The sequence below is a fragment of the Nycticebus coucang genome, chromosome 3 (genome assembly GCF_027406575.1).
Source record: "Nycticebus coucang isolate mNycCou1 chromosome 3, mNycCou1.pri, whole genome shotgun sequence".
Lineage (NCBI taxonomy): Eukaryota > Metazoa > Chordata > Mammalia > Primates > Lorisidae > Nycticebus > Nycticebus coucang.
Genome location: NC_069782.1, coordinates 132145219 through 132161552, shown reverse-complemented (window position 1 = coordinate 132161552; position 16334 = coordinate 132145219). Strand labels below are relative to the sequence as shown.

The window sequence follows — 16334 nt, the reverse complement described above, 5'->3', positions numbered from 1 at the left end:
ATGTGGTTCAAGATTCTCCCTGGACTTACCATCATGGATGCATGCTTGGTCATCCCTACAGTGGCCACTGCTTACATCCACAAGGTCACTAACAGTGGCAAGAAAAAGACAGTTGCCCATTATAGACACCATTGGCAATTGATGGAAAGAGATACTCACATCTCTGGAGTTAATCGCTACTATGTGTCAAAGGCTTTAGAGAACATTGATTAAAGAAGCATTTTCCTGATTAATGACAAAATAACTCAGTAATGGTCATCTACCCCAGCTAAAAGGATATACAGTGTCTTATGTAGCATCCAATGTGTTATATAGTGCTCAATAAAAATAAAATGAAAGAGAAGAAAAGATTTAACTTTTTTCTCTCCATTTATTAATACATCTCTTTAATTCTCTGCTTTTCTTTAAATTTTATGTATTTAGTTAGATTGAGACAGACTCTCAGTTGCCCTTGAAAGAGTGTCATGGCATCACAGCTCACAGCAACCTCAAACTCTTGGACTCAAGCAATCTTCTTGCCTCAGCCTCCTAAGTAGCTGGGACTATAGGCCTGTGCCACCACACCCAGCTAGTTTTTCTATTTTTAGTAGAGATAGAGTCTCACTCTTGCTCAGGCTGGTCTTGAACTCCTAAGCTCAAGCAATCTACCTACCTCCACCTCCAAGAGTTCTAGGATTGAGACATCACACCAGTCTACTTTAAATTTTTTTAATATTTATTTGTTTTTATTGTTTCAGGTTCATTCAGGGTACAAAGAATTAGGTTGTACTGATTGCATTTGTTGGTAAAGTCCCTCTTATGATTGTGCCCTACCCCCAAGAGCTGTGTCATACACTGTAGGCCCCCCCATTCCCTCTCTTCTCCCCTCTCCCTGCTCCCTCGTTCCCCTGCCTCCCACCTTCAATTGATTTGAGTTTTTCTCTTATGTGGGTGTGTATTAGATTGTCTACTGGCTTCATATTAGAATTGAGTACATTGGGGGCGGCGCCTGTGGCTCAGTCGGTAAGGCGCCGGCCCCATATACCGAGGGTGGCGGGTTCAAACTCGGCCCCGGCCAAACTGCAACCAAAAAATAGCCGGGCGTTGTGGCGGGCGCCTGTAGTCCCAGCTACTCGGGAGGCTGAGGCAAGAGAATCGCTTAAGCCCAGGAGTTGGAGGTTGCTGTGAGCTGTGTGAGGCCACGGCACTCTACCGAGGGCCATAAAGTGAGACTTTGTCTCTACAAAAAAATAAAAAAATAAAAAAAAGAATTGAGTACATTGGATTCTTGCTTCTCCATTCTTGTGATGCTTTACTAAGAAGAATGTGTTCCTACTCTATCCAGGTTAAAACAAAACATGTAAAGTCTCCATCTTTTTTAATGGCTAAATAGTATTCCATGGTATACATATACCGCAGCTTGGGTATTATACCTGGATTGCTGGGCATTTAGATTGTTTCCACATTTTGGCAATTGTAAGTTGACCTTCAATAAACACTCTTGTGCAGATATCCTTATGATAAAATGATTTTGTTTCCTTCTGGGCAGATGCCTACTAATGGGATTGCAGGATCAAATGGGAAGTTGAATTTGAGTTCCTTGAGGATTCTCCATACTTTCTTCTGAAAAAGTTTTATTAGTTTGCAGTCCCACCAGCAGTGTAAAAGTGTTCCCTTTTCTCCACATCCATGCCAGCATCTGAAGCTTTGAGACTTTGTGATGTGGGCTATTCTCACTGGGGTTAGGTTATATCTCAGAGTGATTTTGATTTGCATTTCTCTGATGATCAGGGATGATGAGCATTTTTTCAAATGCTTGTTAGCCATTCATCTGTCTTCGTCAGAGAAGGTTCTGTTTATATCTCTTGCCCAGTGGTAGAAAGAATTGTTTACTCTTTTTTTTGTTGATTAATTTGAGTTCTCTGTAGATTCTAGTTATCAAACCTTTGTCAGATTCATATCTTGCAAATATCTTTTCCCATTCTGAAGGATGTCTTTTTTTTTTTTGAGTTTTGTTTGATACCAGCTCACTTTGTGCACTTTGTGTTAAATTTGTTCTCCCCCTCTGTGATAGATCGTATTTTCTTTCTTTTTTTTTTTTTTTTTTTGTAGAGACAGAGTCTCACTGTACCGCCCTCGGTAGAGTGCCGTGGCATCACACAGCTCACAGCAACCTCTACTCTTGGGCTTACGCGATTCTCTTGCCTCAGCCTCCCGAGCAGCTGGGACTACAGGCGCCCACCACAACACCCGGCTATTTTTCTGTTGCAGTTTGGCCGGGGCTGGGTTTGAACCCGCCACCCTCAGCATATGGGGCCGGCGCCCTACTCACTGAGCCACAGGCGCCGCCTCTGAAGGATGTCTTTTAGCTTTACTTGTGTCCTTAGCTGTGCAGAAGCTTTGCAGCTTAATTAAGTCTCACTTGTTAATTTTTGTTGTTGTCGCAATACTCTACTGAGGTCTTTGTTATAAAATCTTTCCCCAGGCTGACATCTTCAAGAGTTTTTCTCATACTTCTAAAATTTTTATCATTTTGTTTCTTAGATTTAAATCTCTTATCCATCTTGAGTCAATTGTTGTAAGTAGTGATAGGTGTGGGTCCAGTTTCAGTCTTTTACATGTGGTTATCCAGTTTCCCGCACCATTTGTTGAATAGGAATTCTTTTCCCCACTGTATGCTTTTGTTTGGTTTATCAAAGATCAGATGGCAAGTAGAAACTGGTTTCATCTCTTGGTATTCTATACTATTCCATATGTCTATGTCTCTATTTTTGTTGAGACATAGACATATGGTGTCTATGCTGTTCGGATTACTGTAGACTTGTAATATAGCCCAAAGTCTGGTAGGGTGATGCCTCCAGCTTTGTTTTTATCATTAAGAATAGCCTTGGCTTATTGTACCCTCAATGAATCCCCAACAATTAAAATTTAAAAAAGGGGGGGGAGAGAATAGCCTTGGCTATAGTGGTTTTTTTCTGGTTCCATACAAAACAAAGTATTATTTTTTCCAGTTCTTCAAAATATGATGGTATTTTAATGGGAATTGCATTGAATCTGTCGATTGCTTTAGGTAGAATAGACATTTTGACAAAGTTGATTCTTCTCAGCCAAGAGCATGGTATGTTCTTCCATTAGTTGCTACAAGTTCTAGCCAATGCAATCAGGCAAGGGAAGGATATAAACGGCATCCAAATGAGGGCAGAGAAGGTCAAACTCTTGTTCTTTGCTGATGATATGATTTTTTAAAAAAATGATATGATCTTATACTCAGAAAACCCCAGAGACTCAACCACAAAACTCCTGGAAGTGATCAGGAAATACCATAATGTCTCAGAATATAAAATCAAGGTCCACAAATCAGTAGCCTTTGTATATATATGTCAATAACAGCCAAGTTGAGAAGCAAATCAAGGGCACAATTCCCTTCACAGTAGCTTCAAAGAAAATGAAATACTTGGGAATATACCTAACAAAAGAAGTGAAGGATCTTTACAAAGAGAATTATGAAACCCTAAGAAAAGAAATTGCAGGAGACTTCTTTAAATACTTCTTTAAATTTTAAATAAAAAGTTTGTGTTTTAGTTCTCACTCCATTTCCTTTCTTCTTCTTTTTTTTGTTTTTTATAGACAGCATCTCACTTTGTCACCCTGGGTAGAATGCCATGGTGTCATAGTTCACAGCAGCCTCAAACTCTTGGGCTCAAGCAATTCTCTTGCCTCAGCCTCCTGAGTAGCTGGGACTACGGGTGCCCACCACAATGCCTGGCTAATTTTTTAGAGATAGGATCTCACTCTTGCTCAGGCGGTTCTTAAAACTCCTGAGCTCAGGCCATCCACCTGCCTCAGCCTCCCAGAGTGCTGAGATTACAAGCATGAGCCACTGCACTCGGCCCTATTTTTCTTTTATTTTGAGTCAGAGTCTCACTCTGTCACCCTGGGATATAGTGCTGTGGCATCATCATAGCTCATAGCAACCTCAAACTCTTGGGCTCAAGCAATCCTTCTGCCTCAGCCTCCCCAGTAACTGGGACTATAGGCTCCCACCACAACACTCTGCTAGTTTTTGTCTGTTTTAGTACAGACCAGGTCTAGCTCTTGCTCAGGATGGTCTGGAACTTCTGAGATTAAACAATCCACCCACCTCGGCTTCCTAGAGTGCTAGAATTACAGGTGTGAGCCACTATACCCAGCCAATTTTTTTTTATTTTTTATTTTTGAGAGTCTCACTCTGTTGCCCTGGGTAAAGTGCACTGGTGTGATCATAGCTCACTGCAACCTCAAATTTCTGGGGTTGGACAATCTTCCTGCCTCAGCCTCCAAAGCTTAGACTGCAGGTGGGTACCACCTCACCCAGCTAACTTTTTTTTTTTCTATTTTTGGTAGAGGTAGGGTCTTGCTCTTATTCAGGATGGTCTTGAACTCCTGACCTTAAGTGATCCTCCCACCTCAGCCTCCCAGAGTAGTAGGATTACGGCAGTGAACCATCATTCCTGTTCCCCATTTCTTTTTCTCCTCTTTTATTTATGTGCCTATCAACTAATATATAGTGTATCTTCTAAGTTTCAAACACTGTAGTAGTCATCACAGAGCTATAATACTGAACCAGAGGATAACCCAAAAACTTACTAGAAAGGAATTATGTAAGATAGAACACCAGGCTCGGCAACCATAGCACAATGGTTACAGCACTGGCCACATGCACCAAGACTGGCAGGTTCGAACCTGGCCCGGGCCAGCTAAACAACAATGACAACTGCAACAAAAAAAAATAGCCAGGTATTGTGGCAGGCACCTGTAGTCCTAGCCACTTGGGAGCCTGAGGCAAGAGAATCACTTAAGCCCAAGAGTTTGAGGTTGCTGTGACCTGTGACACAGCACTCTACCCAGGCCAACATAGTGAGACTTAGTCTCAATAAAAAAAGAGAGAGAGAGATTTGGCATGATCTGTTTTTTGAAATTATCTTCTATTTTTATTTATAAATATTAGTTGTCTATTTTTGGAGACTTTGGGAAAAAAAACAATAAAAAATTAAAAAGTTTTAAAAAGAACATTGGGCGGCACCTGTGGCTCAGTCGGTAGGGCGCCGGCCCCATATACCGAGGGTGGCGGGTTCAGGCCCGGCCCCGGCCAAACTGCAACCAAAAAAAAAAAAAATAGCTGGGCGTTGTGGCGGGCGCCTGTAGTCCCAGCTACTTGGGAGGCTGAGGCAAGAGAATCGCTTAAGCCCAGGAGTTGGAGGTTGCTGTGAGCTGTGTGAGGCCACGGCACTCTACCGAGGGCAATAAAGTGAGACTCTGTCTCTACAAAAAAATAAATAAATAAATTAAAAAAAAGACAGAACATTAAATATCTAAAAACAAGTACAAATTAAGTGGAGGAACTGAGGAAAGCTTCATGGTCTCTGAGTCGGTCTTTGAAGAACAGAGGTTTTTGATGTGCAATGCCAGTACTATTCCAGAAGGGAGTCTTAATCTGCTTAGGCTGCCATAAAAAAAAATCCCATGGACTGGTTGGCTTAAACAACAGATATGTATTTTCTCCATGTCTTAGACACTTGATATTCTAGATTAAGGTGGGACAGGATTGGGTTTCTGGTGAGGGCTCTCTTCCTGGCGTGCAGACAGCCTGTGGTGTCTCTTCTTATAAGGACACTAATCCAATCGGATCAGAACCTACCTTTATGACCTCACTTAACCTTAATTATTATATTTCCTTAAAGGTTTCATCTTCAAATATAATCACACTGTGGGGGCCAGGCGCAGTGGCTCATACCTGTAATCCTAACACTTCAGGAGGCCAAGATGGGTGGATTACCTGAGCTCATAAGTTCAAGACCAGCCTGAACCAAAGTCAGACCCCCGTCTCTAAAAATAGCTAGGTGTTGTGGCAGGCTCCTGTAGTCCCAGCTACTTGGGAAGGAGGCTGAGGCAAGAGAATCACTTAAGCCCAAGAGTTTGAGGTTGCTGTGAGCTATGACATCACAGCACTCGACTGAGGGCAACAAAGTGAGACTCTGTCTCCAAAATAAATAAATAAATAAATAAATAAATAATCACACTGTGGGCTTCAACACATGAGTGTGGGAGGGGGACACAAATGTTTGGTCCATGACGATGGGATTGGAAGATAAGAAAAAGGCCTTCTGTTAGAAGGGAAAGTATCAAGCGATGATGGAAAAGGAGCAGCACTGTTGGAACCATGTGGTTGAGTTTGGTTCTCTGGCCAATGAAGAGGAACAGCAGGAGTAATGTTGGAAATGTGGTTGGGGTTGGTTGTGGTGCATTGAGTTCAGGAGTTTAGATTTCATTTTTAGGTACTCAGGAGTTATAAAAAGTTTTAAGTAGAAAAACTGTATTATAGGGCGGCGCCTGTGGCTCAGTGGGTAGGGCGCCAGCCCCATATGCTGAGGGTGATGGGTTCAAACCCAGCCCCGGCCAAACTGCAACAAAAAAATAGCCGGGTGTTGTGGCAGGCGCCTGTAGTCCCAGCTACTCGGGAGGCTGAGGCAAAAGAATCGCCTAAACTTAGGAGTTGGAGGTTGCTGTGAGCTGTGATGCCACAGCACTGTACCGAGGGTGACAAAGTGAGACTCTGTCTCTACAAAAAAACAAACAAACTGTATTATAGGAACATTAATCTGACAGGTAGCACTACTGTGGTGGTGAGGGCTTGCTGATTTAGAAATTTAGGGAGCTCCCTCCAGTCAAGGTTAAAAAAAAAAAACAAAACTTCACAGTATACAAAGCACTTTCTCGTAATTAAGACTAGGGGATACACCACTTCTTCAGCCACATACAGGACAAAGAAACAAAGATAAGTATCTCAAGCCAGGGAAGCCCCCAGAAATCCAAGATGGGACACCAAAGCCTCTGTTCAGGAAGCCCACACCTGCTCACGGCTCCTGCCACTGTGTCACTGTAGTAATCATGAGTCTTGAAGCAAATAAACAATTTCCCAGGTTGGACTGAAATCCTGGTCATAGGTCAGACTTCCTAATTATTTTTTAAAATAAAATATTTTGACATAAAATACATAAAAGTGCATCTAACAGAGATTTACAGAATAACACTACATAATTTATCATCCAAAACTGAACTCTTTTGAAAATGAAAAAGGGCACTATTAATAATTAACCCAGTTTAAGGCAATTTTTAAATTGGGACAGCCCCAGGCAAAGACTACGTTCATTTTATAATAATTTATAATGGTAAAGGTAACCATCCTCTAGTCAGGAAAACCCATACATATTCTTTCTAGATCCTACCCCTCACCCTCCATTCTATATATAACCACTATCTTTGCTTTTACAGTAATCACTTCCTTTTTAATTGTTATATTTTTTAAGTTAGAAATTCCCTAAAGAAGAGCAAGGACAAATGATGTAATACAATGGTACAGGAGTCAGAAAACCTAGTTGTGGTCTTTGTTCTAACACTTATTAGACTGTGATCCCATCATGCAAATTATTTAAATATACTCAGCCTCAATTTTCTATTCTGTAGAAAAATCAACATTGTGAGAGAGCTATAAGGGAATTATTTTTAGTAAAGAAATAACTTTATCTGGGAGGCAGAGGCGGGTGGATTGCTTGAGTTTAGTAGTTTGAGGCCAGCCTGAGCAAGAGCAAGACCCTGTCTCTAAAAATAACCGGGTGTTGCTGGGGGCACCTGTAGTCTCAGCTACTCGGTAGGCTGAGGCAAGAGGATCACTTGAGCCCAAGAATTTGAAGTTGCTGTGAGCAATGACACCACGACACTCAACTGAGGGTAACAAAGTAAGACTCTATCTCAAAACTAAAAAAAAAAGAAACAACTTAGGATTTGGGGCATGGTTTATATCCACACAAAGCAATGAACTTTCCCCCATAATCATGAGAAATCATCATTTTTAAAAGATTGCATTGGCTTTGTGGGCTCCTATATATTACTTAAAATCAAAAATACAAATACAACCTTTACTGCAGTTCCTTAGTTAGATCCAGCTGAAAGGAATAATGTGGTTAATAAAAAAGAAAAAAAAAAAAAGAAAAAGAAGAAGAAGAACAGTTAATAAAAGATTAACTACTAGGCCTCGAAAGCCACACAAATCATTCTGCACTTGCTGTGCAAACCTCTCCTCCCTGGCAACTTGACATTTGCTTTCCAGAAGATGTTGATTTAATATTCTCAAAGAAAGTTATGTGATGGGAGCTTGTTAACTCTGGGAACAGAGACTAATTGTCCAGGCCACTTCACCTGACACAATTAGGCTCTGAGTTATATGTCAAATTATCATAAGCGGCTTCAGCACTCTATGGTTCCCTCCTGTGAGCAAAGCTCCATGTGCCCTTCTTGCCTCTTTGTAATGAATTAAATATATGTTGGAGTCATAGATTAGGCCATTGACCTGCCATCAGTTGTACACAATGGAAAAAAACCTCACTTATAACTTTGATGAAACTGTGCTAATTTTAATTGTATTTTAAAAGAAGAGGCTCAGCACCTGTAGCTCAAGTGGCTAAGGTGCCAGCCACAAACACCAGGACTGGCGGGTTCAAATCCGGCCCGGGCTTGCCAAACAACCAAAAAATAGCCAGGCATTGTGGTGGGCACCTGTAGTCCCAGCTACTCAGGAGGCTGAGGCAAAAGAATTGCATAAGCCCAGGAGTTGGAGGTTGCTATGAGCTGTGACGCCAGGGCGCTCTACCCAGGGCAATAGCTTGAGGCTCTGTCTCAAAAATAAATAAAATAAATAAAAGAGTAACAAACTCAAAAGCCTACAGGGTGTCTGTGAAGTTGACTGAGTAGGGAGGGTACCAAACTGTCCAAAGGGACACATCCTATCTAACTCAGCTCTGGGCATCACAACTGTGAAGAAATGCAGGGCTGGTATTGCCAGCATTTCCAACTTTTCCAAAGAAGCCAAAAATGTATGTGTTATATAAAATCTTCTGATTTGTTGGGCGGCGCCTGCGGCTCAGTGAGTAGGGCGCCGGCCCCATATGCCGAGGGTGGGGGGTTCAAACCCAGCCCCGGCCAAACTGCAACAAAAAAATAGCCGCGCGTTGTGGCGGGCGCCTGTAGTCCCAGCTGCTTGGGAGGCTGAGTCAAGAGAATCACGTAAGCCCAAGAGTTAGAGGTTGCTGTGAGCCGTGTGACGCCACAGCACTCTACCCGAGGGCGGTACAGTGAGACTCTGTCTCTACAAAAAAATAAATAAATAAATAAAAATAAAAAAATAAATAAAAAATCTTCTGATTTGTAAATATAGGCCACTATAGGATCTGGACCTATAATCTGTTTTTAACTCCGGAAGGGAACTTAGGGTATTCTTAGGTATTAGAGAAGAACATTTTTGGTCTAAAGAGATTTTTCCCTCACTTGGAGCATATCACTGCAACAGGGCCCTGCAGTATGAAAGGAGGGACTGCCACATTCCCACTGGGGAGGGGGATTGGTACGGTTGTGGGTCTAAAACAAGCAAGGAGAAGATGAGCAGGAGAAGATTAAGTACAAAACTTAGATTCACATTAACACCCCCCCCTCCCCGTTAGCCTCAGTGGGAGTTGTGCTTACAGGAATTGCAGGATCAGCAGTTGAATAGACTGGAATGAAGCACGAAAGCTCAAGGTTATTATTAGGATTATATAATTCCAGCTTCATGTTTGCAAAAGGCTTCATTTTAATCTAGTAAGGTCTCCTTCTACTGACTCTTAGGGCAGCGTCTACAAAAGAACCTTTGTTTGGACCCAAATTGTGGTATGTGGTTGAGGAGACTTGGCAAATTGCAGAAATTAGGACAAGGGCCAACAAAGTTTAGCAAACACACTCAGCTGCTTCTGGCCCACTGGCCCATGGGGCTTATAATATTCCATTTTAGCAACCAAGGCCTACTCAGAACCTGGTACACAGTAGGTAATTACTATTCAGTGAATAAATGAAAGACAGGAGGGATAGGCTCACATTTCTTGCCAGACTCATTTAATAGAATTCCCATCCTAACATGGCCAAAGTAGTGACTACCGTGAGCAGGAAAAGGGAGGAAAGGAAAGGGCAAGACACAGGTACTGGGGCCGCTTGGGCAAAGCCATGCCCTTTTTAGCTGTGCATAGCTGCAGGTGAGGGTAGGGGCTGTTTGGACAACTGCCGGGCCTCCCCTGGTTGGTAAACTGAAAAGCCTCTGCAGCCTTCCATGATTTTTAAATAAATCTTCCCCCATGATAATGAAGGAGTCGAAATACTGTATTTGGTCCAATAATCAAGTAAGATAAAACCTGCTCCTTAAACTCTTCAAATCCGTATCTTTTAAAATGAGTTTATTGCTAGGAAAGAATTAGGCCCCTGTTTCTATGGCTCTACTGTTAATAAGTATAATCTTAAAATGTAAAAAAAATCACAAAAAAACGAACAATTACATAATCTAGATTGTAGGTAAATGGGTAGTTGTTATAATTCTTTATTTTCTGCGTATTTGAAAAATGTCATAATAGAGACTGAGGCAGGGGGCTTGCCTGAGCTCAGGAGCTCAAGACCAGCGTGAGCAAGAACGAAACCCCATCTCTAAAAAATGGCTGGGCATTGTGGTGAGCACCTGTAGTCCCAGCTACCAGGGAGGCTGAAGCAAGAAAATCACTTTGAGCCCAAGAGTTTGAGGCTGCTGTGAGCTATGATGCCATGGCACTCTTCCAAGGGTGACTCAGACTAAGACTCTGTCTCAAAAAAAATAAAAATTTAAAATTAAAAAAAAAAAAATATATATATATATATATATAAACTAGTCAGGCATTGTGGCAGGTGGGCAGGGGCTTGTAGTCCCAGCTAGTTGGGAGGCTGAGATAGCATTGCTTGAACCCAAGAGTTCAAGCTGTGAAGTTGCTGTGAGCTATGATGACGTCATGGCACTCTACCCAGGGTGACAAAAGTGAAAGCCTGTCAGAAAAGAAAGGAGAGGAAAGGAGTAGAGAGGAGAGGAGAGGAGAAAAGAAAAAAATGTCGTAATAAAATGTTGGAGGGGCTGCTCGGGAGGCTGAGGCAAGAGAATCACGTAAGCCCAAGAGCTGGAGTTTGCTGTGAGCCGTGTGACGCCACGGCACTCTACCGAGGGTGGTACAATGAGACTCTGTCTCTACAAAAAAAAAAAAATAATAAAATGTTGGAGGGAAAGTCATCTGCTATCAAAAGAGCTACAGGCAGCCTCCGTAACCCATGCTCTGGCATCAAAAGAAGCATTGATTTTTAGCTGATGGTGACATTATATGCTTGGAGCAACCATAGAGATCTAGGTCAGTAACAATCTAAACTACGATCTAGTCACTCTTTCAAAGAACTTCATACATATGAAGATACAAAGGCACAGAGATGTTAAAAATTTTTTTCAAGGCCCAAATGGTAATAAGTGCTACCATTATTTTCTGAGACAGGAAAAACTATAAAGTTTGTCATCAGAATTTATTATTATTTTTAATTGTTATGGACACATAATAGTTGTTTATAGGCATCAGGGTTTTGTTTTTAACAATCATTCCATAATGCCTCTCACTCTTAAAAGAGAGGAATCCTCTTGTAAGGTTTTATACATTCCTGTCTACCTCAACTATTTTAAATATTTAAATACCTCTTTATTGCACTTTTCTGGGTAAAACATATCTAATTTAATTTTATACTGCCTAATACATACCTTTTTCTAAATTCTAAGTCAAATACAATTCTTAAGATGCATACTTTCTTTTTTTTGGAGACAGAGTCTCAGTCGCCCTGGGGATGAGTGCCATCGAGTCATCACTCACAGCAACCTCAAATTCTTGGGCTCAAGTGATTCTCTTGCCTCAGCCTCCCGAGTGGCTGGGACTAAGGCGCCCACCATGATGCCTGGATCTCGCTCTTGCTCAGGCTGGTCTTGAACTCCTGAGCTCAAGCAGTCTGCTCACCTTGGCCTCGCAGAGCTGTGATTACAGGTATGAGCCACAATGCCCAGCATGATGCATACTTTCATTGAAAAACATTGTGTATGTTATTCTTAGGAATACAATGTGAATTTCCATATTCCAACCTAACCTCATCACTCAACATCTTTTTGTGGAACTGAGAGTTCATTCAAAATGACAAGTAAAAGGCTAACACCACCTAAATTTAGAAAAACCAATAAACCAAATTACCAGAACATCTTTTCTTTTAATAATTTTCCCTCTAGCGCAGACATCTGATACTCATAAGTAGCAAACTATGATTAATTCCAGCTGTGACTTTTTTTTTTTTTTTGCAGTTTTTGGCCGGGGCTGGGTTTGAACCCACCACCTCCAGTATATGGACCCGGTGCCCTATTCCTTTGAGCCACAGGCACTGCCCCCATTGTTTTGTTTTGTTTTGGTAGAGTCACTCTGTCACCCTTGGTAGAGTGCTATGGCATCACAGCTCACAGCAACCTCAAACTCTTAGGTTCAAGTGATCCTCTTGCCTCAGCCTCCCAGGTAGCTGGGACTATAGGTGCCCACCACAAGACCTGGCTATTTTTAGAGATGGGGTCATCCACTTGCTCAAACTCTTAAGCTCAAGCAATCCATCTGCCTAGGCCTCCCAGAGTGCTAGGATTACAGGAGTGAGCCATCAGGCTCAGCCAAGCTGTACCATTCTAATATTAGATATAGAACTCTGGAACAAGAAAAAGCACTGTTTAAAATCAAGGTCACACTGTTCTAAGCATTGGACATACATTAAGTTACTTAATCCTGAAAACAGTCCAGTGAGGTGGTTACTATTGTTATCCCCATTTTAAAAATGAGAAGACTGAGGCCTAGAGAGGTCAGGTCATGTGGCTAATAAGTGGCACAGCCATGCTATGAACCCAGCAAACCAGCTCCAGAATTCTTGCTTTCAATCCCTATGCTAGATGTGCTGTCACCCAATCACAGTGAAAGCTCTATGAAAATAACTTTAGGCTTGGCACCTGTGGCTCAAGTGGCTAAGGCACCAGCCACATACACCTGAGCTGGCAGGTTTGAATCCAGCCCAGGCCTGCCAAACTACAATGACGGCTGCAACCAAAAAATAGCCGGGCGTTGTGGCAGGTGCCTGTAGTCCCAGCTACGTGGAAGGCGGAGGCAGGAGACTCGCTTCAGCACAGTTGGAGGTTGCTGTGGGCTGTGATGCCATGGCACTCTACCCAGGGCAACGGCTTGAGGCTCTGTCTCAAAAAAAAAAAAAAAAAGAAAAGAAAGAAAGAAAGAAAAAACTTTAAAGTTCCAGGAAATGCAGGACAGAAACTTGGTTTGTTAAGTTTTTTCAAGGCAAAATAAACCAAAAAAGTGGAGTGGGAATCTACAAATTCAAAGAAACTTAAAAGACATATTAACCAATTACAACACTTGGACTTACTTGGGTTCTGTTTCAAATATACTAATCATAAAAAATAAAATAAGACAGGCGGCACCTGTGGCTCAAGGAGTTGGGTGCTGGCCCCATATACTGGAGGTGGCAGGTTCAAACCCGACCCCAGCCAAAAACAAAATAAAAAATAAAATAAAATAAGACACCTGGGGAAATGTGAACATTGGTTGGATATTTGATGATATTAGGAGATCATTGTTAAACATTTTTAGGTGTGATAAAGATATATAGCTTTGTCTAAAAAAGAGTCCTTACCTTTTAGTGATATATGCTGAACTATTCATAGATTATATGCTGTGCAGGATTTGCTTCAAAATAGAGGAGGGTAGTGAGTCAGGGGATAGAAGATTATCCATTTTTAGTAATAGTTATAGCAGTGTGACGGATGCATTGGAGTTTATTATACTCTGTACTTTTGTTCTGAACTTTTCCTTACAAAAAAGTTTTTAAAAATTGGGGCGGTGCCTGTGGCTCAGTGAGTATGGCGCTGGCTCCACATACTGAGGGTGGTGGGTTCAAACCCGGCCCTGGCCAAACTGCAACAACAAAAAAAAAGTTAAAAATAAATAAATAAGTATAATAAAATAAAATCAAGGTCACAGAGATGACCTTAAAATGCTTAAAAAATATTACCTAATCCTTTCCTCTGTCTACAATAGTAAGTCAGGGTCTATAGCTGAACCAACTTAGAAATTTGAAAATTTCTCTATTTTATTATTACTTTTTCTAAAGACAGAGTCTCACTTTGTTGCCCTCGGTAGAGTGCTGTGGTGTCACAGCTCACAGCAACCTCCAGCCCTTGGGCTTAGGTGATTGATTCTCTTGCCTCAACCTCCCGAGTAGCTGGGACCACAGGCGCCTGCCACAATGCCTGGCTATTTTTTGTTGCATATATGGGGCCAGCGCCCTACTCACTGAACCAGAGGCGCCGCTCAATTTCTCTATTTTAAACAGCCTTTTTTCTTTTTTAAAAAAAATTATATATATGTGTGTGTAGATATATTTTATTTACTACATATTTAATAGTATATATTTATATTATATGTATTTTATATAAATACATAAAATAGCTATATACATTATATTTAATATGTATATTAAATATATATTCTATTTTATAATATAATAATAATACATGGTGGCCATATTAAATTGTGCACAAACTTTATGGCCACCTTGTATATATAGAGACAGGGTCTCACTATGTTGCCCAGGCTGGAATGCAGTAGCTATTTGCAGGCCCAGTTCTACTAATAATCAGCACAGGATTAAACAGCTTTCTTAAAAGAAGAATCTATCATGGGTGGCACCTGTGGCTCAAAGGAGTAGGGCGCTGGCCCCATATGCCAGAGGTGGAGGGTTCAAGCCCAGCCCCAGCCAAAAACTGCAAAAAAAAAAAAAGAAGAATCTATCCTGTAGAATCCATTCCAATGTTTTGCAGCTTTAAAATTCTTAAGCCCCGGGCGGCACCTGTGGCTCAGTCGGTAGGGCGCCGGCCCCATATACCAAGGGTGGCGGGTTCAAACCCGGCCCCGGCTGAACTGCAACCAAAAAATAGCCGGGCGTTGTGGTGGGCGCCTATAGTCCCAGCTACTTGGGAGGCTAAGGCAAGAGAATCACTTAAGCCCAGGAGTTGGAGGTTGCTGTGAGCTGTGATGCCATGGCACTTTACGGAGGGCCATAAAGTGAGACTCTGTCTCTACAAAAAAAAAAAGAAAAGAGAAAAAAGAAAAATTCTCAAGCCCCTAATCAAAAATCTCTTGAGCCATGCCAGCTCTTCCTTGTTCTTTCTGCACTTAGCTCAGGACAACTGGTTGAGATTTTCTTATCAAAATCCTTCATTGATTTAAGGCTATTATTAAAAAACGGAATTATCTAGCTCCTGATAACAAGAATCATGACTTACGTCCTTTTGTGTCCTTCAACAAAGTCTTAAAGTACAGTTGGACTTCTGTTTATTTAATCATCCTTGAACCTTTCCTTAACGTTCTTAATCTTCTTCCTTAACTTTGGAAATTACAACTAAATCTAATACTTTCCTGAAAGTTTAAACAGGATGCTTTATAAGGGAAGAGAAAACCTCGCTTTTTTTTTTTAAACTCTTAGCTCTCTTGTTTAAAAATTATCACGCTTTCGGCTTGGCGCCTGTGGCTCAAGCGGCTAAGGCCCCAGCCACATACACATGAGCTGGTGGGCTCGAATCCAGCCCGGGCCCACCAAACAATGACGGCTGCAATCAAAATTAGCCGGGCATTGTGGTAGGTGCTTGTAGTCCCAGCTACTTGGGAGGAGGAGGCAGGAGAATCACTTGAGCCCAGGAGTTGGAGGTTGGCAGCTTGAGGCTCTGTCTCAAAAAAAAAAAAAAAAAAAAAAAATTAGCAAGCTCTATTCCTATTCCAGATAAGATTTACTACAGATAATCACTGTGTCATCAGTAATTTGGGTGAAATAAGATCAAAGAAATTTATTAATCATTTTTCTTCATTCAATTGCAAAAAAAGATAAAAGAAAGTATGTTTAAAAGATAGTTACCCGCCTCAACTGCTTCACTTGACTAGGTTTACAAATAAAAAAAAGGCAGTTCCGGGCGGCGCCTGTGGCTCAAGGAGTAGGGCGCGGGTCCCATATGCCAGAAGTGGCGGGTTCAAACCCAGCCCTGGCCAAAACAAACAAACAAACAAACAAAAAAAAAAGGCAGTTCCTTTATGGAGCTCTCTGACCAAATTTGATTAGGCAATCTTTTGGCACAATTAGCATGTTTTTCACTAGAAGCTTTGTTTAATGAGCAAATAGTGAAAAGTCCAAAAGGTGCTGTGCAAAAGGTCAGAAAGATGTTTTCCTGAGACCCTCCACCAACTATTATTTCCGAACCTTTTCTTGCCCCTTGACCAAGCCTTAAGATAGCTTCTCGGTTCCATTTCTAACCACTAAATGGCACCAGAACTATGAATATGTTAAGAAATAGAAAACAATCTGCTTAATGAGTCTTTACG

General features: G+C 41.5%; 1 protein-coding gene across 1 annotated transcript; it reads left to right on the top strand.

The window, feature by feature from the left end:
- LOC128580785 (NADH dehydrogenase [ubiquinone] 1 alpha subcomplex subunit 1-like) lies at positions 1 to 213 on the top strand. Its single transcript, XM_053583116.1, has one exon. It carries the CDS (start codon positions 1 to 3, stop codon positions 211 to 213), a length of 213 nt encoding a protein of 70 aa, XP_053439091.1.
- Positions 214 to 16334: the final 16121 nt, after the last annotated feature.

Coding starts and splice junctions, on each gene's coding strand:
- LOC128580785 (XM_053583116.1), top strand. CDS start 1: ATGTGGTTCAAGATTCTCCCTGGACTTACCATCATGGATGCATGCTTG.